At 33.9% G+C, this 24,056-nt stretch overlaps 2 protein-coding genes across 7 annotated transcripts in view; one reads left to right on the top strand and one right to left on the bottom strand.

Annotated features, from left to right (window-relative positions):
- Positions 1 to 20,107, bottom strand: part of LOC107981625 (sodium/hydrogen exchanger 3) — a 347,213-nt gene extending 327,106 nt beyond the window's left edge. For 4 of the 6 annotated variants that reach the window (XM_031932708.2, XM_031932689.2, XM_031932695.2 and 1 more), the window contains exon 1: positions 19,322 to 20,107. In XM_031932708.2, coding sequence (XP_031788568.1) covers positions 19,322 to 19,742 — 421 coding nt within the window. In that variant the 5' untranslated portion in view covers positions 19,743 to 20,107. The remainder of the gene's footprint in view (positions 1 to 19,321) is intronic. The other 2 variants (XM_031932715.2, XM_031932706.2) reach the window with 2 other exon arrangements.
- On the top strand, positions 380 to 925 carry LOC116738630. Its single transcript, XM_032601365.1, has 2 exons — positions 380 to 444; positions 529 to 925. Exons 1-2 carry the CDS (start codon positions 398 to 400, stop codon positions 827 to 829), a joined length of 348 nt encoding a protein of 115 aa, XP_032457256.1. The 5' UTR covers positions 380 to 397; the 3' UTR covers positions 830 to 925.
- Positions 20,108 to 24,056: the final 3,949 nt, after the last annotated feature.

The raw sequence follows: 24,056 nt of genomic DNA, 5'->3' as shown, positions 1-24,056 counted from the left end.
ATGGCGCTGGCTGTAATTCAAATGGAGGGGGATGAAAAAATGGCTGATACAAGAGAAAAAAGAGTGGGGGAGATGGAAGTGGAGAAGGGGTATGAAGCGACCAATACTGAAGAAGAAAGCGAGAGAGCAATGGAGAGGGGGAATGAAGTGACCAATGAAAACAGTGCAGCACAAGTGGGGGTGACACTTTATGGCGATACAGGTGAACAAATCATTATCGAATACGATGTTTGTGAGGAGCTAATGCATGAATGGAATCCATCGATGGAGGGGGCATCTTCCGATAGAAGGGATATTCTACAAGAGGCGATGGAAGGGGTAGACATCATGGTGGGGAATGGGCTATATCAACCGACGCAGCACGGTGAAGAGCACATTCGAGCAGTCGAGCTTGAAAATGACCTGCCTTTGGAGAAGAAACCAAGACTCACTTAACATTTCCAAGTAAGTTCATAGCTGATTCTCACTATTTTTCTTCTCAAAGAAAGTATTTTCTCTAACACAAATTCTTATATTTTTACTTTTCAGAATGGATCTATCTGCACTTAACAAAATTGCTGAGCGCGAGTTCTTGCCCAAGAAGAAAGCCACGGACTTAGAAAAAGATCATGCATACATGGTGACTGCGCTCAAGGAAGTAAAGACGAGATTCGGTACGAAGATCGTGGCCGAGATCGATGACAGCTTTCAAATATTTCTTCCAGAAAAGATCTCATCAGCAATCTTGAAAGATCAAGAACTTTTCAATAATCTCTCTAACACAGCAAATAAACTTAGTTTATTTATAACATATCAGGGTGGAACTTCTTTTAAGTTAACCACATGCTAAAATAATGAAATACAAAGACTGATAATTGTTAAATACTATTTATTTATTTGTTCAAACTTGTGTGCAATTGACATGAATAAATACATTATTAAATATAATAACAATTGCTTTCTTATTTATTTGAACCTTGAATAATTCATACAATCATTTAACATATACGCGTTTACCACTTTACTTTAAAACTTTTTCTACTAAATTGTCTATGGTAAGTCTAACATTATCAACAAGTCGATCTGCCTGTTTAACATCTTTTTAATGTGTTTTCTCACTCGATTGAGTGATTTTTCGCAGCGGGAAGGATCCTCTAACCGGCTCGCACGCTAGCGCTAAAAAAAACCACGGCTTTTCGTGTGTTTTACGAGCCTGGAGGATTTTTTTTCGCAAGCTGGTGATAACATAACCTCATCTCAACCACTGAACGACTGCTGACGACGAAGATACTCATAGCTGTTCCATCAGGAGGACATAACATCAGTGTTCAACATCGTTAAAAAGGAAAAAAAGGAAAATCACGTTTCTGTGATCATCAGCTCCAAATTCCACCGAACCGAGGTGTTCTTCAGAAATGTTTTGAGGTTAGAAACATATAGCTCTATCTCTCTCTAAAGAGCGCGATATCAGTTGTCACCGTCGCTGTGCCTCTAGTACCAATTTTCGCCACCAGAGTGCAACACCATCGACTCTGGAAAAACGTTGGCACCTATGACTGATCGGCCATGGTAATTTTGGCGCGTGTCTCAAGAATCTGCTAGAGCGGGAGTTTTGAAAATTGAAAAAGGAAGGAAGGTTTCTTTCTTTTCTCTCGAAAATTTTGATAAGCATTACAAGCTGAAAAAACACATACGTCCTCACATTCCAAAATGGCGCCGGGCCGAAACAAGCCTCCTGACAAGTGTCGCAGTAATTTTGCATGTTGCAAACAAAAACCTGCAACAACAACAGTGTGCGTGATCTGTGATGAGGCATATCACCTTAGCTGCCTTAAGAGCAAGAATGAAAACTTTAAATTCATTGGTAATAACCTTATAGTATGCTCTGAACACAGTGATCGGAACATAACCTCAAAAATTGATGAGGATGTCCTGAGTGAGTCAGCATCACTTTTAATTGCACAGATTAAACTAAAAAAATCAGAAGATGTGAGGAATGACCTTCTGGCAGAAACTAGTAACAAGACTCAAGACTTGCAAGAAACTGATTCCATAGATGAAAGTGATCTTGAACTGCTGAAAACGGAAAACATGCTGTTAAGGAGATTAGTTAGTGAATTAACTGAGAAAAATGACCTCCTAAAAGAAAAATTACAAAACACCAGAAGTAAAACTGACAAGAATGTCCTTACATACTCAGATGCCATGAAGTACTCTAGACCAATCCATCAAAAAATTCCTAAAATATCCGTAAGAAAAAACAACAACAGTAATATAGATGTTATGAAGTCAGTTATTGAATGTCTAACAGCTGAAAAAAACATCCAAACAAAGAACATCTACGTAAATAAAAATGCAGAAGTCATTATAAGCTGTCTTAATGAGAATAGTGTGGTAATGACAGAGACAGCACTAAAGGAAAAACTAGAGGACCAATGTGATGTCATGAAAAATGAACTCAACAACCCGAAAATTAAGATAGTAGGTATAGATAATCACGCAAATATGGACATCAAGGATATTGAAAAGGACATAAACGAAAGTAACTTCAGTTATTTTGAAAAGGGAGGACAAGTCCTACACATGTATAAGAATAATTATAATAGCTTGAGTACGGTCATAATGGAAGTCCCAGCTGACATCTACAAGCATATAAGAGAAAATAATAACAAAGTTTTTGTTGGATATCAGCAATACAAAGCCTATGATTTGGTTAACGTTTGCCCATGTTTCAAGTGCGGTAGATTTGGACACAGTGCCAGGAAATGCCAAAATGAGTTTCTGTGTTTGAAATGTTCCGGGAAGCATAATACGTGTAATTGTGATAAAGATTATGCTAAGTGCATTAACTGTCACTATAGTAACACAAAATACAAGTCAAAGTTAGACACAAAACATCATACTTATGACTCTAACTTGTGCAGCATCTTGAAAACGAAAATTGACAGATATATTGACTCTATTGATTACCCGATAAAACCTACTCTACCTGAAACTGAATCGATCTATCACAGCATAGAATTGGCAAACAGGCGTAAAGTATCCACAGAGGCTAATAATGTCGTAGATAGTGAACAACAGGAAAATGACACTCCACGCAACAAAACAAAGCCAGAAACTGAACAAAACAGAAGACCAATCACAAGACGTGATCCACAAATTCCACTGAACCATCTAAAACTGCAATCCTCTACATTGTCACCAGCCAACAAGAGTGATAAAAACAAGATCAAGAAATAGGTAAAAATGGATATTTTTGATTATTTGGATAGGTTTCAATATGAATCGATGCAAAAAGAACGGACATGCGGTAATATTGAAAATTTTATCAAAGCTATAAACAATAAGAAGGACTTTATCATGCATGTAAACATTCGTAGTATGAATGCAAATTTTGATAAGCTGAAAATTTTAATAGAAAGTTTAGCTATCAAACCAGCGATTGTGATATGTTCAGAAGCTTTTGAGCAAGTTAATTATAATTTCTATCAACTGAATGGTTCAGATTATGAATATAAAACTTATTATAACGAAAGTAGGATAAACAGGAATGATGGAGTCTTTGTTTTTGTCAATAGCAATCTAGTCCAAAATACCAAAGTCATTGAAGCAGGGAGAATTAAAATAATAAATACTAGAATAACCTTAAATGATAAAAGCGGTCTTGAAATATCAGCCATGTATAGGTCACATGGGATACCGAAAACAGAATTTATACTAGATCTTAATAAGTACTTAATTTATAAAAAAAATGTAAAGAATCACTTAGTCATAGGTGATTTTAATATTGACCTGCTAGACTGTGATCATTATAGCCAAGATTTTCTATGTAACTTCCTTGATAAGGGATTTATTCAGGGTTTTGTTGGTATTACAAAGCCAGCTATCGGTAGAGCTAAAGGATCAAGTATCGACAACATTTTCATTAAATCTCACAACATTAACACAGCCACATACAAGCTTAAGCATGATCTAACGGATCATTACCCGATTATCATAGCTGTAAATAAGCTAAAGACAGTAACTAAAGAACCGTATGTTTTCTTAAACTACAAAAAAATAATAAATAACGCTAATTCAAGAAACTGGGATGAAATTAGTTCGATACCTGATCCAAACTTGGCTGTAGAAAAATTGTTAAATGAAATCAAGCAATGCGTAGAATTGTCAAAAACAACAAAAAAGGCTAATAATAGACAAAATAATAATAGACAAAATGGTAGAAAAAACTGGATTACCGACGCAATAATAAGATCATGTGAAACCAAAGAATTTTTGTATAATTTGTGGCAACTAGATGTGCAGAATAAACAGCTTAAAATACAGTATTAAACCTATTCTAAAATCTTGGATAAGGTAATTACCGATGCCAAAATGAAATATGAATTGAATCTAGTGCAGAATAATTACAACAACCCAAAAAAACTATGGGAAATAATAAATACAAAAATCGGTAAAGTTAAAAAATCTAATGATGCCATAAATTATATAAAGGTTAATGATAGGAAAATTACAGACAAAGTCGAAATAGCTCAAAACATGAATACTTTCTTTTGCGAAATTGGGAGATAATTAAGTGCAAATATCATGAAACCTGTCAACGCAGAACTTAGGCTACCTGACATGAATCCTATGTCGATTTTCTTAAAGCCAACCAGTATGGCTGAAATAATAAGTATAATCAATACGCTAAAACTGAAAAATGGGGGATTTGATAAGATAAATGCCAAGACTTTAAAATTGCTATGTAATCATATAGCAGGTCCTCTGACCCATATTTTCAATAAGTGTATTGAAAAAGCGGTATGGCCTGATGCTCTAAAGAGTGCTGAAGTAGTGCCGATTTATAAATCAGGCGAAAAACCTAAGATCACGAATCATCGACCTATCTCTCTTATATCTAATGTTGCAAAAATTCTTGAGCGAATTATATATAATAGAATAAATGATTTTGTAGAAAAGAGTAATATAATTTCTAAGCAACAATTTGGTTTTATGAGAGGGATTGGTACGAAGGATGCTCTGAACTACCTAACCAATGTATTATATAATAATATCGATAAGAGTAAGCCTACGATAATAACCTTTCTTGACCTGGCGAAGGCTTTTGATACTGTTGATCACAGTATACTACTGGCCAAATTATATCGTATTGGAATCAGGGGTCAAGCGTTGGATCTCCTTTCCAGCTATCTAAATGACAGATATCAAGTAGTCAAAATAGACGGTAATGAAAGTGATAGAACTTTAGTTAACACAGGATATTAGGACCGCTACTATTTATCCTGTATATTTATGATGTCTTAAAGGAGATTCCCCCCGAGTCCATAATTTCTTATGCACATGATACTGCTATTATAGCTACAGGTAAAGACTGGATAGAAGCTCAAGTAAACATGAACAATTTCTTAAGTGTAATTGCCGAGTGGCTGGCAGTAAACAAGTTGTCCTTAAATGTAGGAAAAACAGTGTGCATGACTTTTGGAAGTAATATTGGAAGCGTACCAGCTCAGATAAATGTTAAAATTCTTGATAAAAGTATAACTAGGGTGGAGAACTTTAAATATTTAGGAGTTGTCTTTGATAGTAATCTAAAGTGGGATAACCACATGCAATATATAGTTGGAAAAACTAAATACCTAGTCTATATTTTTTATAAAATCTCTAAATCAATGCCCATAGAGACTTCCAGAATGATTTACTACGCTTTTTTTCATAGTATTATAACTTATGGCATCATTGCTTGGGGCGGTGCATATAGGAATAGCCGAGACCAAGTTCAAAAATTACAAAACAAAATTTTAAAAATCATCAATAAAAATAACTTTTTGTTACAAGACAATCCATTAAATATAGGACAACTGTTTGCTTTCGAAGCTCTTAAACTACACTACTATGATCTCAAAGAAAAATTCTTAGCATCAGATAGTGTTACTAGGAATAGAAGTATTATTATACCAAAAACAAATAAGAGAATCGGCAATAAGAACAGCTATATGAAAGCAATGAATGTATATAATGAGCTTCCTAATCGACTAAAAGTATTAAATATAAATAAATACCCTCAAAAGAAAATCATAAAAGACTGGATACGATACAACTGTTAGAAAAATAAAAGAAAAAAATTGTTTCTGTATGCAATAAACAAATTTGTTATTAGAAGCTAATGCCAAATATATCTTAGTTTTAAGTTTTAATTTTAAGTTTTGTTTATATTTTTCTTTTTCCTTTGTAACCAGACTGCGAACAGGTAATTTTATTTACCTCTGCAGGTTTCCAGGTATGAAATACATACCTTGTAAATTTCTTCTGGTAATAATAAATAAATAAAAAAATTAATAAATAAATTACCTGATACATAGTTTTATGAATTTCCGTTTCATAAAAGCCGCCAGAGACGGGTTTATCATAATAATCTTTGAGATGGTAAGTTACTGGATCTGTTTTTACAACTCGCGTTATTGTGAAAATTTCCGTTGACCAGTTTTGCGTGTAACCTTTTTCAAAAACATTTTTTATCCTACTTATTCGTACTTTATTTCCTACTTTAAATTTTGGTTTTTTCACTGGCGACTGTTCATTTGGAAAACGTCTCTTGACTTCTCGCTCATTTGCCTGTGTAACATTTTCAGGCTCGATTCCTGTTGTCGGATGTTCTCTCGAATTATATGCTTTGAGCAAGTTAGGTAGAATATCCAACCATTTATAGCTTCCTTGTTTGCTGAATTCTGTCCACACTGCATTTTTTAACTTTCTATTGAATCGTTCGCATATACTTGCATGAAGATTACTATGTGAAGAGTATAAGTGTATATTGTGCTTCTTCATAAGTTTTTGAAAAATTGAATTGTAAAATTCTTTTCCTTGGTCAGTTTGTAGATTCTTCGGTAACTTCGGTTCTTCTTTCAGTGTTGACTTCATAGCTGTAGTAACATCATTACCACTCTTTGACTTGACTGGCACGGCCCATGCATACTTTGAAAATATATCTATGACAGTGAGTAAGTAATGAAAACCTTTGGTTTCTTTAGAATATGGTATCATTTCTACAAGATCAGCTTGACAAGTCTCGTCTATTCCACGTATGTCATATTTTCTTCTCTTGTATCGCCGACGTGCTGGCTTGTGCAGCTCTTCAGCTACTCTATGCCGTTCCATCTTCCTTTACAGTAGATGAAAATCCATCTGGAAATTCGTCTATACGAACTCTTAATTGTTTATTCAATTCTTCAATGATATAATCAACACCAGAGTAATTGCGAAGAGTTGTACTATAAAGATAACGCAATTTTGCATTCACTTCCAAATGATGTTTTTCAACTTGCTGCTTGTATTCTTCTATAACTTCACCAATTCCAGCAATTTTAGCAGCTATATAATTTATTTCAGTTTGTAGAATAACTTTCAGTGAATGCAATGTGATTGCATCGTTTGGATGATTGGGCGGTCCTAGGTTGCAAAGTCGCTTATTTTCTAAATCAAAATCACCGTCCGGTGTAAAATTGAAACCAATGCCTGGAGGGCCACGACTCACTTGCGAGCCCTCGAGTTTTCTTCCAAACACATCGAGACTCATGGTAGTACTGATGCAAAGAAGAAAGTTGCGTATCAATATATATGCCCAGCATCACGTAATTCCTCAATAATCGACTGGATTTCATTGTTGTGATTATTATTTCCAGCTGATCGTTCGGCAATCAATAGTCGAAGTCTCTCAGTAAGCTCATTTGGATCATCCCAGTAGACGAGATCAATGAAAGAATTTTTCTTAGCTATTTTATATTTAGGTATGAGTCCTCCTCCGCTGCTACTGTTCTTTCTACGTGGAGTGCTGCGGAACATTGGTGCTAAAATATTCTTATATTTATTACTTCTCGACATTCGTATAGATTCATCTTTGCTGAATCTTTTCCGATGAGCATTTGTTGCTTCCAGAATCTTGCGATATTTTGCACGATCTGATGAGCTCAGAAGAAGATGATCCGGATATTTTTTAAATAGCAATTCCATCAGTCCACTCGTTTTAGGATAACTTTAATTTCTGACTTTGACATATTTATCATCAAATTCAATTTCTGAATCACCAATCATATACACTTCATCAACCTTTCGCACTCCGTATATATTATCAATCGTTCTACGGCTTTTATCTAGCAATGATAAAAAGTCTTCAGCTGATTCATTTTTTCCACTCGCGGATCTAAATGTAGAATTGTGTCATAAACATCATTATCATCATCATCATCATTATCATCATCATCATAATCATAAACAGTATAATCCAATAAATTTGATTTATTGTTCTTATTTTGATCGTTGAGCAAACTCGATCGATCGATTCTCATTCGTTTTTTCATTTTTTTACTGCTGTTTTGATCCAAAATGTGATTGGATGGTTGTTGTAGTGGGCTTTCACTTTTCATCTCAACAAGTTTCTCAAGTGGTGTGATGACTGGTTTTAGAGTATCACCGATGACTTTTTCAAAATCATCTTTCTCCTGTTTTAATAAAGTGTATTTTTTTTAATAGCCTCACGAGCTCGCAAGAGCTCACTAAGAACATTCTTCTCTTTCTCGAAGTCTGACATGCTGACGTGGCGATGTCTACAACTTAACTGTAAGTTTGAGACTCATAATTCCTTTTTTATTGCAAAACTGTCAAATCCTTTTTTGCATCTACCCTCATTCATCGGCCTATCTTTGTCAATAACGATGAATCCATATCTATCATTCTTCCAACATTCAGAACAAAGATTCCGAAATTCGTTGAAAGTTAAATCGTTATTCACATAATCTTCATACATATGTTTAAGATTTACATCATCTTGTCGATAAATTACTAACAAATTGACATTATCTCTAATGAGATGTTTTCCTATATGAGCATAAGATTGACATAGATAGAAGCTATCTACACTCTTATGTCTCCCCATACAGAAGAATGCTCTGACGTTATCCTGCTTCTCACATGCCACATCATCAAAAATCATTATTGCATTTGGAAGGGCTTCATCTGGAGATACTACAGATTCACTGAACGGAAGATATGATACTCCTTCAATCGGATCCAAGACATTTTTGAGAAATTGATACTTTGGTTGATTCAAGGATTTAGAGTATACATACAAATTCTCAAACCTAAGACCATTGGGGTGTGTAATTAAAGCCAATAAACTATTTGTTTTTCCACAGTTTGATGGACCACAGAATACTGCTCGTATACTATCTGGTAGTAATTCCCCATGACACTTCTTTCTCTTCTCTTTTCCAAAATCAAAATTCGTGACAGGGAGTTTGAGATTCTGCTCGGTAAAATCCATGTTCACTCAACAGAGTCAAATATAACATTGAGCTCTCGAAATATAAACGCTCGTTTTATACCATGAACGTCAGTTGTGAATCAACACCCGAAGAGAGATGACCATACACAAATCTCAGAAACAGCCGAAAGGCTATGGATTGCTTGCGGTCCCGGAACTAAATTGAAAAAGCGAATGAAAAGAGGAGATCCTGGTATTAATCCGCTTGATCAGGCTTGTAAAAAACACGACATAGCTTACTCTGATAAAAACGGAGATCGTAAAGCTGCTGACAAGATGCTTGCTGAGGAAGCTATGCAACGTGTCAGAGCTAAGGATGCTAGTCTTGGCGAAAAAGCTTTTGCTTTTGCTGTTAGCAATGCTATGAAATTAAAAGGAAAAACTGGAATGGGACTGAAATTTAATAAGTTAGTGACTGCGGCTAAAAAATCAATGTCAAAAAGTAAAAGTTCTCGCAAGGTTATTCAATCAGCCTTGAAGAGTGCACGTCAAGCTGTTAAAAGTGTAGGTGGAAAGAAAAAAGTTATCATTCCACGTGTTCTGCCGCTTCCATCAAAAATTGGTGGAGTTCTTCCTTTTCTCATTCCATTGTTCGCAGGACTAAGTACAACCGGTGCTCTAGCAAGAGGCGCTGCTGGAATAGCTAAAGCAGTTAATGATGCTAAAGCTGCGCAGAAAAATCATGAACAAAGTAAGAGGCATAATAAGACCATGGAAGCTATTGCTTTAGGCAAAGGTCTTCATCTTAAGCCCTATAAAACTGGAATGGGATTATTTATGAAACCTCATAACGGTCCTGGTCATCAAGTCAGTAGAAAAAAAAAACTTTGATTTAACTTTGCCAAATCGTGCACTGACTGACTACGATCTAAAAAAATATGCTCATATGATGAAAATCTCAGATTTCAGAGGTGTTTTCATGAGAAATAATCTACCACCCGATGGTCCATGGCATAATGAAACAGCAGTGGTAAACTTGGACGACTTTCAAAATAGAGGCACTCACTGGGTTTGCTATCGCAAACGTGGTCCTAAAGTGATTTATTTTGATAGTTTTGGTGATCTTAAACCTCCTAAAGATCTCATGTTGTATTTTAACGTGAAAGAAGTGAAATACAACTATAAAAGATATAAAAATTTTGACTCATGTGGCCATCTTTGTCTCTTTTTCTTAGCTGGGAGACTATAAAAGAGGTGCTCACTGATGAATAGAATCATTATCTTCCGATCAGTCATGGAAGATAGCTTCACTCTGAGTCTCTCAGGAAACTCATCTGTCTTAGAAGCGCAATATTTTCCTTCGATTGAACTACCGAAGCATACAAATTTTGTCTTGGGTTAGTTGAACTTTTATCATTTAACTCTATTCCCAATGTTGACTATTCAAATAATAAACTGCATTTAAACGGAGATATTATTATTAATAATATTCCTACTGGCAGTTATGAGATTGATGCTATTAATCAATTTTTACAAGCAAATTTGAAATCCAAAGGAATCGAATTTTCGTTGAAAGCTAACAACAATACTCTTAGAAGTGAAATTATCTGCAGTCATCCGATAGATCTTACACCTCACGATTCCATAGGCCGTCTCCTTGGCTTTGCTCCTCGCACTCTCGAAGAGAACATTCAACACAGCTCTGATTTACCAGTGAAAATATTGAGAATCAATGCACTCAGAGTTGAGTGCAATATTACTGGAGGTGCTTATATCAATAATAAGAAAGTTCATACAATCCATGAGTTCTTTACCAGAGTGCCTCCGGAATATAAAATCATAGAAGTTCCGTCACACATCATATATCTACCGGTCAGTGTCAAGTGCATAGATCATCTACAAATTCAAATTGTTGATCAGGATGGAAATTTAGTTAATTTTCGAGGAGAGGAAATAACTATTAGACTTCACATCAAATCTGTATAATGGGCATCGTTTACAATTTTGGATCATATATAAATCAGTCATCATGGCAACCAGTCATCAGTCGACCGAAGAAACTCAAACCGTTAACACGCAAGAGCATTCAGTTTCTGAAAATTCTAGGACTAAAAGTTCGTGGAAAAATTCACGTGTATAATTCTTTGCTGCTTCCAGAAAATGGACGAAATTCTAAGCATTCGATCAGGTGTCGTATTCGATGAGTCTATTGCTCATTACGAAGTACACGCACATCAACCATACTCATCATGAAGCTTGGACAACAGTGATGAAATTCGTATGTCTCTTACCATCGCGCAGCTCTATCCATATATGTGAAAAGTTGCAAGTAAAAGGTGGATCAGCATTTGTCATCTGTTTGATGAAATTCGTTATGAGATTAATGCTGTGGATATAGATAAAAGTAAAAATGTTGGTCTGAGCAGTGTTATGAAAGGATTGATTTCATTTAATTTGAATCAGAATAATATGCTGGAGAATGCAGGCTGGCTTGGTATTCAAGAAAATATCAAATCGGTCGTAGATTACAGGGAAATTTTGACGTTGCGATTTCACTGAGTATGATCTTGGGTTTTGCAGAAGACTATAAAAAGATTATAGTTAATATGAAGCATGAGCTCATTCTCACAAGATCGAGAAGCGACTTGAACGTAATAATCTAAGAAGGTACTGTAGCATCTGGTGTAACTACTTATGAAGATTATGAAGTAAAAGTATCAAAGATAGAGTGGTTCATGCCATATGTTGTTGCATCTGATAAACAAAAAATCCAGCTATTGAATTTAATTGGTAAAGATAATCCTATCTCCATGTGTTTCCGTTCTTGGGAATTATTTGAATATCCTCTTCTCCCAAGCACTACTAAACACGTCTGGGCGGTGAAAACATCAAATGAATTGGAAAAACCTCATTTTGTGATTCTTGGACTTCAAACAAAGAGAAAATCATTGAGAACTGCAAACGCCAGTCGATTTGACCATTGTGAGTTGAGTAATATGAAACTTTTCTTGAATTCACAATATTATCCATACAACAATATGAACCTCGACATAGCTAAAAATAATCCGTGCGGATTTCGGCGCAACAGATCGACGAGCGATCAAATGTTTACCATAAGACAGTTGTTAGAGAAAAAGTGGGAATTTTGCGAAACCATACACCAACTATTTATAGATTTTGAAAAAGCGTACGACTCTATTAAGCGAAGCAAAATGTATCAAATTCTAGTACTTCTCGGTGTACCGAAAAACCTCGTGAGATTAATTCAAATATGTCTGAACGGAAGCACGCGAAAGGTCCGAGTAGGCGGTAATGTATCAGAACCCTTCATGATACGCGATGGTTTAAAACAAGGGGATGGACTCTCTACGGTGCTGTTCAACTTAACGTTAGAGTATGCCGTTAGAAAAATGCAGGTTAGCCAGATGGGCGCAACGCTTAATGGAACAACGCAGATACTAGGCTACGCAGATGATTTGGATATACTGGGGGATTGTAGGGAAACGGTAGCAAGAAACGCGGAAATCCTCATAAAAGCGGTGGAGTATACACGGTTAGAAGTGAGTGAATCAAAAACAAAGTACATGATTGTGGATAAGATGGGCATCTGCAGAGGGGAGGAAGATCTCAGAGTTAGGAATTTTACTTTTGAAAAGGTTAGCGAATTCAGGTATCTGGGTAGGACCATAAATGATAGAAACGAGATTAATGTCGAAATAAATACGAGACTCCATTCGGGTAATGCTTGCTTCTACGCCGTGAGTAATTTACTTAAGTCGAGGCTGTTGTCTAAAAACGTTAAAATAAGAATATATAGGACAATAATACTGCCGGTGGTTCTGTACGGGTGCGAAACGTGGGCTCTCACTAAGCAGGCGGACAACCGTTTTAGGGTATTTGAAAATAAAGTCTTGCGAAAAATATACGGGCCGAAGAAAGATGAGGAAACCGTGGAATGGAGGAGACTACACAATGATGAGTTACACAATCTGTACGCGTCACCAAATATTAACAGAATAATAAAATCGCGCAGATTGGGATGGGCAGGGCACGTAGCGAGAATGGGAGACGACCGTACGGCAGCGCGTGTCATGAAGGGCAGGTCGATTGTAACGCGACCTCTAGGTAGACCTAGACGTAGATGGGAGGACAACGTAAAAGCGGATCTAGTAGAAATAGGACGGGTGGGTGTCGATCGGAGAGGTGCATCTTGGGTGGGGTTGATACAAGATAGGGCAGCGTGGAACGCTTGCGTAGATGAGGCGATGAACTTTCGAGTTCCAAATGCCATGTAAAAAAAAAACACTGAACATTAATTTAATTTTTATATACATTACAATTTTTAATATATTTATGTATAAGTCTGTTCTGTCCAACAATTAAATAATAAGCATCTAAGAAATAAAAATAGCAGCAACCACTTTCATTGCCATTGGTAGCGCTTGTATATTATCATTTTTATATAATAAATTAATTAAATAGCAAAAAATAACAAGCAAAAAATAAACAAAATATAAGTATTTGATTATAAAAATTTTATATAGTAAGAATCAAACAAATAAAATAGCAGCAACCAATTTCATTACCGTTGGTAGGGCTTTTACATTATCATTTATGTATATAACAAAATATGAGTATTTGATTGTAAAAATTTTACGTAATAAGCATCAAAGAAAAATAAATAGCAGCAACCAATTTCATTGCCATTGGTATCGCCTGTATATTATCATTTTTCTATGATAAATTAATTAAATAGCAAAATACAATTATTTAATTATAAAAGTTTCATATTGTAAGCATCAAACAAATAAAAGAGCAGCAACCAATTTTATTGACGTTGGTAGCGGTTGTACATTATTATTTATGTATTTAACAAATTATTTAAATAACAAAATATAATTATTTAATTATAAAAATTTTATATAGTAAACATCTAAGAAAAAAATAGAATCAACCAATTTCATTGCCATTGGTAGCGCTTGTGCATTATAATTTATAAATTCAATAAATTAAATAATAAAGTTATTCAAATGTTATTAAATTTACAGTACAAAACTACATTTTAATTTAATATAAGAGCTACTTCTACATCTCAAATTTAGTAGCGCTCCCTTTATTATATATACAAATTTATGGTATAAAATATGTATATAAAAACTTCAAAATAAACCACTAAATTATATTATCTTTAACATTAATTTTTTTATAATAATTGTATTGACCATAAATTATTTATACAAACTATTCAAACAATATTAAATGAGTAAGTGTAAGAAGTTATGATTTTCTTCCTTAATATACGCATATATTGTCAATAATATTAATGCGGGCTTCTTTCGATATGCTATCTAATTATTTAAATATTCTAACATTAAGATTATTATGTATTATAGTATTAACATTTTATACATGTTTCGTATATTCTAGAATCTTATTACTTATTTATTTTAGTTATTTGCTACTCTTAACTTTGAACTATTGCATATTTTTTATATGATTTATTATACTTGATTATTACAACTATTAAATTTATATTTAACTCTAATTATATTTTAATAGATTAACAGTTATATTTAGTTTAATAAAAGTTTAGGTAATTATATTTATTCACTCATTGTTATATCGAAAGAATGACAGTTTCAACCCTGTTAAACGCAGAGTGTATTATTAATAAACTCGAATTAGAATCTAATTTCTTTTTCTCGGTCTACATCCCAACACACACACACACACAAACAGACGACATCACAAATAAGTTTTTACTTCCAATAGACGATGTCCAGGTGTCAAAATCACCTCCCAGATGGCGAAAAATGGACTATAATACAAAGCATTGATTATACAACAAATATATCGAACAAAAATTTTAACTTCCAGTAGACGATGTCCAGGTGTCAAAATCACCTCCCGGATGGCGAGACAGGGTCTATGAGATAACGCACTTAATATACGAGAAATGTACCAAAACAAAAATTTTACTTCCAGTAGACGATGTCCAGGTGTCAAAATCACCTCCCGGATGGCAAGACATGGTCTATGATACAACGCTCTTAATATACAACAAATGTACCAAAAAAAAATTTTACTTCCAGTAGACGATGTCCAAGTGTCAAAATCACCTCCCGGATGGCGAGACATGGGCTATGATACAACGCACTTAGTATACAACAAATGTACTAAAAAAAATTTTTATTTCCAGTAGACGATGTCCAGGTGTCAAAATCACCTCCCGGATGGCGAGACATGGTCTATGATACAACGCACTAAGTATACAACAAATATACCAAAAAAAAATTTTACTTCCAGTAGACGATGTCTAGGTGTCAGGATGATCCTGAGGTTATCCATTATGAATGTAGTATATATGATATATAATGCTACCTTTCAAGTTATACAAAGTTTAACCACAAAAAATCTCGTTTATAATAAAAAAATATATTATCAGCGTCAGAATTCCAGGAAGACTATAATTCTAAGAAGTCCAGAAAAATTCCCTGAAAAACCCGGAAAGTGCAAAATTTCATCTTTACATTAAAATATCACAATATTGGCGCACAAAAAATAAAATAATAAAACGATACAAATATTCTTGATGTTAGTACTAATGTGACAGTTAAAAAATTTCAATTAGAATTGAAGGGATTTGAATAAATTGAACTGGAAATGACGTTTTGGACAAAAATTTAAGCAAATGAATATTATGTATATATATATATATATATATATATATATATATATATATATATATATTTATATATATATATATATATATATATATATATATATATATATATATATATATATATATATATATATATATATATATATATTATATATTATATATATATATATATATATATATATATATATATATATATATATATATAATATATATATATATATGTATATATATATATATATAGTATAGATGTATAGAAGATATAGATTATAGGCTGAATAATTGCAATGGTTTTTGTTATATTGGAGACAACCCGGAACTCAGCAGATGTTACAGTTCCGTAAAATTTGGTTATTATAGTATTGTTGTTATTATGTTGTGCGGTGGCTTATTTGTAATTACATTTGACACTTGTACAATTGAACTTAACTTACGATATATTTATATATTCTCTTTCGTGACCTGGAAACTGGATACTCCTTCGTGGCACGTCAGATACTAATTGGTCTTAACTCTACACGATTACTCGTGGAAAGTTTTACTATCTTATCTAAGCTGTGTTACCACTAACGCCAGATTTGTTGACGGGCCCTTCGCCTAGTGCACGATGCAGACTCTCTATCAGAAAACAAGGAGTTTACTATTGTTGAGATATGAGTAATCTATATGCTATCCGTACACACTATAGAGAGTATACGAACAGGCATGCGTACGCGACTATAGCAAGCAGGATAGACTAGCGCGCGGTAGCGGGAACCATAGGTATAGTGTAAGAGCGTGAGTATAGAGTCAGAGTAGCAGCTCGACCGCCGAGAGCGTAAGATGGCTATATAGCGAGCCCGAGCACATGTTGTGCGTATTTGACGATATAAGTTTAATCTCCAACGATGAGTATTAAATAAAGATACAACACTAACCCGAAGGGTCTACTGGAACAATGGGTAATATTATTTATTGCACCAAACCCCTCATTTATTAACAACAATATCTCACACACAGAGTTTGAGTGATTTGCACACACTCGCTGACCGGGTACAGCCACACAACAACAGGTTTCTTATTCAAAGGCGTTCGTGGATCGTTTCCTGGCTTTTTAAAGCCTCGGTGACGATTCAAGGAGTTGTGAAATTAAATGAAATGCGGCAACGATCGACCAATCAACATCTGACGTGCAAGGATGATGTACAAAAGTAAGTCAGTAATACGCGCGTAAGAAGTGCTGACTCGTAGGACAAAGCACTCCCTCAGATGTTCGGCGATCGGTCTCGTATTGTTGCAATCGGACTAGTATACGTTGCCTGTATGAGTGCACGGATGCAGTCGTACAGGCGTTATACATCTACGTAAATTCCAGAGTATGTATGAGCATGGGACATTACAATTGCAGGTCGTTAAAGTCCCTCCCTTCATTTATACCCCTCGTTCTAGTATTTTGTTTACCATAGTATTTTTTTAAGAAGATTGCTCCAGCAAAATAATTAAAATTAATAATATCAATTGGTAACATTTTATTTAGTTCAGACAGTTCATTATTATAAAACATTGATGAAATCCAATATGATACAAAATAACACTTTTTAACACACCCAAGCATAAAGTTAAAAGGGAATAAAGAGCTACATGTATGTATATAGAAACGGAGGATTCAGAGGAATAACAAGAACCAACGACGAATTTAACATCGGCTACTATATATATAGCTATGGAGAGCACTGAGCTTATTCCTCGCTGTGATAATATTTGCGACAGCAGAGCACACGATAGCCCTTGTGCGTCTCGACTTGGATTTTAGCGTTTTTGCGTGTGTGGTTTATTTCTTTAAAAACAATAATAAAAACATTAACATTCTGTATATTCAAACAATATTTTATTTATTGGAACTACGAATTTAGTTGGAGGAAGCTACGTGCCAATGAATTGGCAGCAGTTTTTATCTTTGTCTTTCTAATTTTTATTTTTTTAAATATTTACCCTCACCTCTTGACCGCATCGTTGGTGACCGCATGCACCTGGACACGACACAAATATCTACAGGGCGCAATACATTTCGACCTTGTCATCAAAAACCCTGGACATAGGTCCCGTTATCAGTAATGGGTGAGGATAAGAATTTTGAAAAATAAAAAGTAAAAATGGTAAAGATTATAAATTCAAAGTTTGTTAACGGAGAATTTGAAATGAAAAAAATTTAATTTTAAAATTTCTTAGTTTTTCTTAGATTTAACTTCTGACAGGGTAAGCACGTTTTTGTATTATGAAAAATCTGAACACCAATATAAAAGAAAATCACTGGCTCCGCGGCTTTGTTTGCACTTCTCAAACTCGCATTCGTGGCGCTACCATTGTATCAGAGGCTTCTGAATCCTTATTTTTCATCAAGATTCCAAAATTTAAAACGGCGGATCCAGTATGTCTGACCTTACCCCCACCAGTCTATTTCATCGTAACGAATGATTTTAGATCAGCTTGAAGTATTGATATAGGAGTTTTCGGGGCCGCTGATCTTAATTTACATCGAAATTCTAAAATTTCAAATGGTGCATACAAATATGGCGGACATTGCCCCCTACTGAAAAAAATCAGATGATAATCAGCTGATAAAATTTTTATTTTTTAACACTTATAAAAATTTAATTTAAATTAAATTATTAAAAAACCAAAATATTGGAGCTCACAGCCAGAGTTTTCGTGTTATCATCCTGATGGTAACACGAGTACTGGCCCTCATTATGTGAAATTTATAAATTTTACTTATTTTAAACAACTTATAATAAATATATTAAAGATTACAAATTTTGAATGATTATCACCTGATTATCATTAACATTTTATCTCATATAAACGCATATTTATAACTATCAGCTTTAATAAAAATATTGAGCTGAAATCACCTGATAATCAGCTGACGTTTTGGCATGATTATCAGCTGATTATCAGCTGATTATCAGTTGATTGTCATCTGATTTTTTGCAGTAGGGCCCTGCCTAACGCATTTCCGCTATTTTGAACTCCATACAGGCAATTTAAGGCATATGATGAGCAAGTCAATCACCGGCTTTCTTTATCGGCGACTTTTTCCCCAACAGCCCTTTTCAGGATAGTTGGTGAACAAGTCCACCATTTTGAATTTTATATCTGGTTGACGTGAAATGTCCCTATAGTATATGAAAAAGAATATAAATTACTAATAACGTTAACAAAATACAAAGCATACATTATGTTTTTAGTCAACCTAACAAGTATATATCTATATTAGACTACGATTATTACCAGAGTATATACTTTAATTTATTACAAAAATTTAATGCTAATATCATCAAGAATAGCTATTTTATAGAACAAAAATAATCTCATGCAAATTACAGTTTTGATTATAGAATATATTCTGAATATTATAATCTTACCTATTTTAGCTAAACTAGCAAAAAAAATCCAAATTCCAATTATAAAAGGAGTTTCAACACGATGAAATTCTATTGTAAAAATTTTATATTCCTTTAGGTATTCCATGGAACTTATAGTAGTTTTAAAAATACTTGGATTTGTTTTATACTCTTCAATTATTTTCTTTTTTACAATATCTTTTACGTAGTCATAATTCTTGACTTTAGATAACTCTAAATTTGCATAAGAAAATGGCTCTACGTAATATTTTAAACTATAATCGATTTCTTCAAGATGATTTTCAATGATAGAGTTATATATTTTGGCAGGCCTGACAAAAAATACTACATTGAGCAGTTCGCAAATGAATGTTAGACAAGATATAATGGATTTCTGATGATTTTTTGAAGATCCAAGTATGATGACAACATTCTTAAACATTGTGTTGTTTGAAAATAATTTACTACTTAAATTTTTTACTGTGTTACACTTCTTTATTGATTGAAAGTCAGAAACAAATAATCAAATTGTTTTATAACTAATACGATGATAAACCTGTGAGATATAAAATAACTATCAGTAATTAACTAATTTCTTTTTTAAACTTACTTTAAAAAGAATGAAATACAACTTTTTACGCATTGATTACTAGTAAATAATCAATATTAAGAATTTAGTTTAATTGTTCTAATTGTGTTTATCATCAATTCAAAATTTAACAAAATAGAATTAATATTATATAAAAAGCATGACAACCAAAAGGTTAATGTTGATATTACGGAGCAGACATGCGCTGTACAATATTCTATATCTGCGCAGAACATATATATTCAAAACAAATAAATTTCTAAGATTATAATTTAAAAAAAAAACTCGATTTGATTAAGATAATTATATTTACGGCATTATTGGGTAAGGGGTAAAAATTTTGAAAAATAAAGATTTGGAATGAAAAAATTACCCATTGATTTATTATCACAGTAATTTGTACTCTCTCACTAATTTGTATGCTTTTAATTTTTTACCCTCACTTTTAATGATATTTGGTGATTTGACTTTTACTTTTACCGTGGAAAATTATTTATTACACCCACTTATCCATTGTGGCATACAGTGCAATGTTTTAGGAATTTTGCTTCTTCCTACAGGAAGCTTTGTTGCTCTCTTAAAAAAGAGATGACTGGATGTTGTGAAGCCGTTAATGGAGCGATTTTATTAGTTGAAAAACGAATGTCCGGTCTGTATGTAGTTGCGATTTTAAAATTCTAACCTCAAAAAAATTAAGCGCGCGAATCACGCATTGGATTTAGCTGTAACAGTAAAATTTTCAGTTTCTAAAACTTAATTTTTCTAAAAACGTATTTTGAGGTGTAAAATTATTGCTTTTTTTTTAATGATATGTTCCATACAATAAATACAGCAATAGTGTTTTTAAAAGAGCATTATATTACCTACTTTTTCCCTCAAGATTTATGAAACTTCCATTTAATTGTTGCAATAAAAAAGTGATTTTTTAATAAAATCACTTTTTTATATAATAAATAATAATAACATCTCCAAAATGAAATTGTCAAGCATTTTGAAAAAATGTATGACTATAAAAAAACGATAATATCTATATGCTATAAAAATTTTAAGCCATTTAGACGACTACTTTTTGAGCGGACAAGGGTAACAATTTTGAAAAATAATGACTTCAAATGAGAAAATCAAGATTTGATTCATAACGAAAGGTAAAATTAAGAGTCTCTAAATCACAAAGGTATAATTTTGAAAAACTATATTTTAAAGTTACTAAATATGTCTCTTTTAAAATATTTTAACGGCAAATATCCCCTTCATATTCAAATTCAAGATTTTTGTTTTATGAATTTTATTTCAAAATATCAGTTTATAAATTGTGAATTTCTTATCTTAGCCCTTTTCTAATTTTTATTTTGCAATATTTTTACCCTTACCCATTTTAAGTTAAGAATAAAAAACAAAAAAAAAATGGATTTTTTATGTCGTACGATTACGGGAGTAAGATGACTTTAATTAAGTTGAAATTTTAGAAAAAGATAGATCTTTTGCTTACCTCAGCTAAGTTATTTTTGCAGCTTACCACAACTGAAAAAATCATGTAATTACCACGTGAAAATTACGAGAAAATCACGAAAAAATTACGAGATAATCGCATAAAAATCACGTGCGACTTTTGAATCATTGCTCACGTGATTATCACGTGACTATAACGTGATTTATAATAAAATTTAGAAATATTATTAAAAATGTTGAAATATTAATGAATTAAGAAAATGGATAATTTATAATAAATAAGGATCAAATTAGAAAAGAAAAAATGTTCTCGAATCAAGATTTAAACCCAGAACCTTGGCGTGTAAAACCATTGCTCTACCATCTGAGCTATTTGTTTTATTGACGGTTAATATATAAAAGCTATTAATATAAATAGAGATATAATTTTTTTTCAAAGTTTCTAGTAAACATTGATTCTCTGGAGTTATTGTTATTAAAATAATAGTTAATTGTAACATTAATTAATTTTCTGACCTAAATTTTTTGATATTTAAACTATTTGATACATATATATATATATATATTTTCTTTTTACCTCTTTATTATATATAATTATAAACCAGTAGATCAGGACTTATGCGGACAAAATTGTAAACGAAAGAGGAATTATGCTGACTTTTGTGTAATTATGTAGACGTCAGCATAATTTTGTGATAATTGCTTTCGCACAATAGGACCTATGCGGACAAAAAAGCCTCTTTTCTATATATGTATCCGTACTTATGCTTCAACTTAGGCTTCACCGCGTCTGCATAAGTACGGATACATATGAATATACAATAACGACTAGCACAGTCACACATATACCACAACAATTTACCACATCAACAACACATCACACGGGCGCCACACAAAAACACTTTACACACGGCATACCACTCTCAAGCTGTGAAATTCAATCGCCCTTCATTCCAATTTCTAGTGTTCAAAAAATACGGCAACCTCACACGGCAGAAGCGAACACACTAAGCATTTCCACTCATATTTCCAAACTGGTTGGCAAAGCAATCAATTAAGTGACTCGCAACAGGCGAACTTTTTCCACTGAATCACTCATTCGCAAAATAATCAAATAATACACAATATGCGTAATGCTAGCACACCCCACGCGGGGAAGCCTGACACCCCGTATGTGGCGCGTCTCCCGGGTGGCAGATGGGGGAGTGCTCGCCGAGGCACACACCTCGGAAGGTAGAGCAGAAATAAAATATGCTCCGTGGATCAAATCAGGCCGCTGCGTTCGTCGTGCGGTACGAAAAGGAGATCCTGGATGGAGAGGCGATCTAACGGTCTCTCTAAGACCCACGGTTGCGTGCCGAAGTGACCTGAACCATCTTTGGCTCCCGCTGACAGCAAGACGAGAGGCCGGTTACCTAGCTAGTATCGGTCAACCGGCTCAAGCGAGTGCGTGATATTGTGTGACATCCGCCGGAAACTCTCCAGAGAGCCGAGCACCTTTGTTCGAAGTGGGAGGCTCGAGAGAGTGGAGGTGGGCTAGTGCGATACCGCGTGCTATACCCTGACATGATGTACCCAGTCTGGCACCGCCTACGGTCATGTGTTGGGGCCATGTCAGCTGCCCCCATAGACGGGGGGATCCAGGGGGTCGGACACATGCCGGGATGAAGAAAAATGCTTATAATATGGGAACCACAAACAAATTTGGGAAAAACTCACAGGAAAACCTGGAAGTTGAAACCTTAAGGGTGCCAACAACGTAAGACGGTGGATATCCAATCCACAAATGAAGCAGCAGTACCAGTTGTGAAATGCTCACTTTCTTTCGCATTTTAATACATTGAAAACAAGTAAGGTTAATTACACCGGCACACAAAATAAAAAAAGTTGTCTGCGCGAGAAATCAGACCAATCTATCTTTATGTTTTTCGGGTCGTTGAATTCGAATATAAGGTCAGTTAGGCCCCATCACGTCAGGGTCAAGGTCAGTTGGAGGTCAAATTGGGAAGTAACGGTTAAAAAAATTAAAATGCTATATATTCATGTTTTTTTGGTCGCTGAATCCAAATCCGGAATCAGTTTGGCCCCATCACGTCAGGGTCAAGGTCAGTTCAAGATCAAACTGAGAAGAAACAGTTTAAACCGATTAAAATGTCATATCAAAACTTTCCGAAAATAGAAAAAGATACCGAAAAATTGTAAAAAATCTTATTTAATCACATATCTTCCTTGTGTACAGAGAAAAGTTGCTTTCGTTTATATTTTTTTCTTATTTTGCTTTTTTTCCACTAGCTTAGTAACTCTCGATGTCTTTCTTTACTCCTTTTTTCTCTTGTAACGAACTCTTTTTACTTCAAATGACCTATGCAATAGGTTTCTTTTTCTCTTTTTGTTATTTGTTTTAATGTCTCTCTTCAGTGTCCAGCAAAAATCTCCCATCATGTTGACATTCCATCTTCCTTGGTATCGATTCTCCATTACATTTATATCTTGATGAAATCGTTATCCCTGTTCTTCACTGACATCTCCTAGATTAAGAGGGAAGTAATCAAGATGGGAATGTAAGAAATGCATTTTATAACTCAGCAAGCTACCCAAATTTTTGAAATTCTCTAACATTTGTTCAACTAGTTCCTGATAGTTCTCACTCTTTTTATTTCCTAAAAAGTTCTCACGAACAGTTTTAAAACTTTGCTATGCAGCTTTTTCTGTGTCGTT

The sequence above is a fragment of the Nasonia vitripennis genome, assembly GCF_009193385.2.
Source record: "Nasonia vitripennis strain AsymCx chromosome 1 unlocalized genomic scaffold, Nvit_psr_1.1 chr1_random0007, whole genome shotgun sequence".
Classification (NCBI taxonomy): domain Eukaryota; kingdom Metazoa; phylum Arthropoda; class Insecta; order Hymenoptera; family Pteromalidae; genus Nasonia; species Nasonia vitripennis.
Note: the sequence above shows the minus strand (reverse complement) of the source record. Positions and strands in the feature narration are given on the sequence as shown.

Bases quoted from the DNA above. Each gene is read 5' to 3' on its own strand.
- LOC116738630 (XM_032601365.1), top strand. From the start codon at position 398: ATGACCTGCCTTTGGAGAAGAAACCAAGACTCACTTAACATTTCCAA. The intron at 445-528 runs GTAAGTTCATAG...TTTACTTTTCAG, and splicing joins GACTCACTTAACATTTCCAA to AATGGATCTATCTGCACTTA.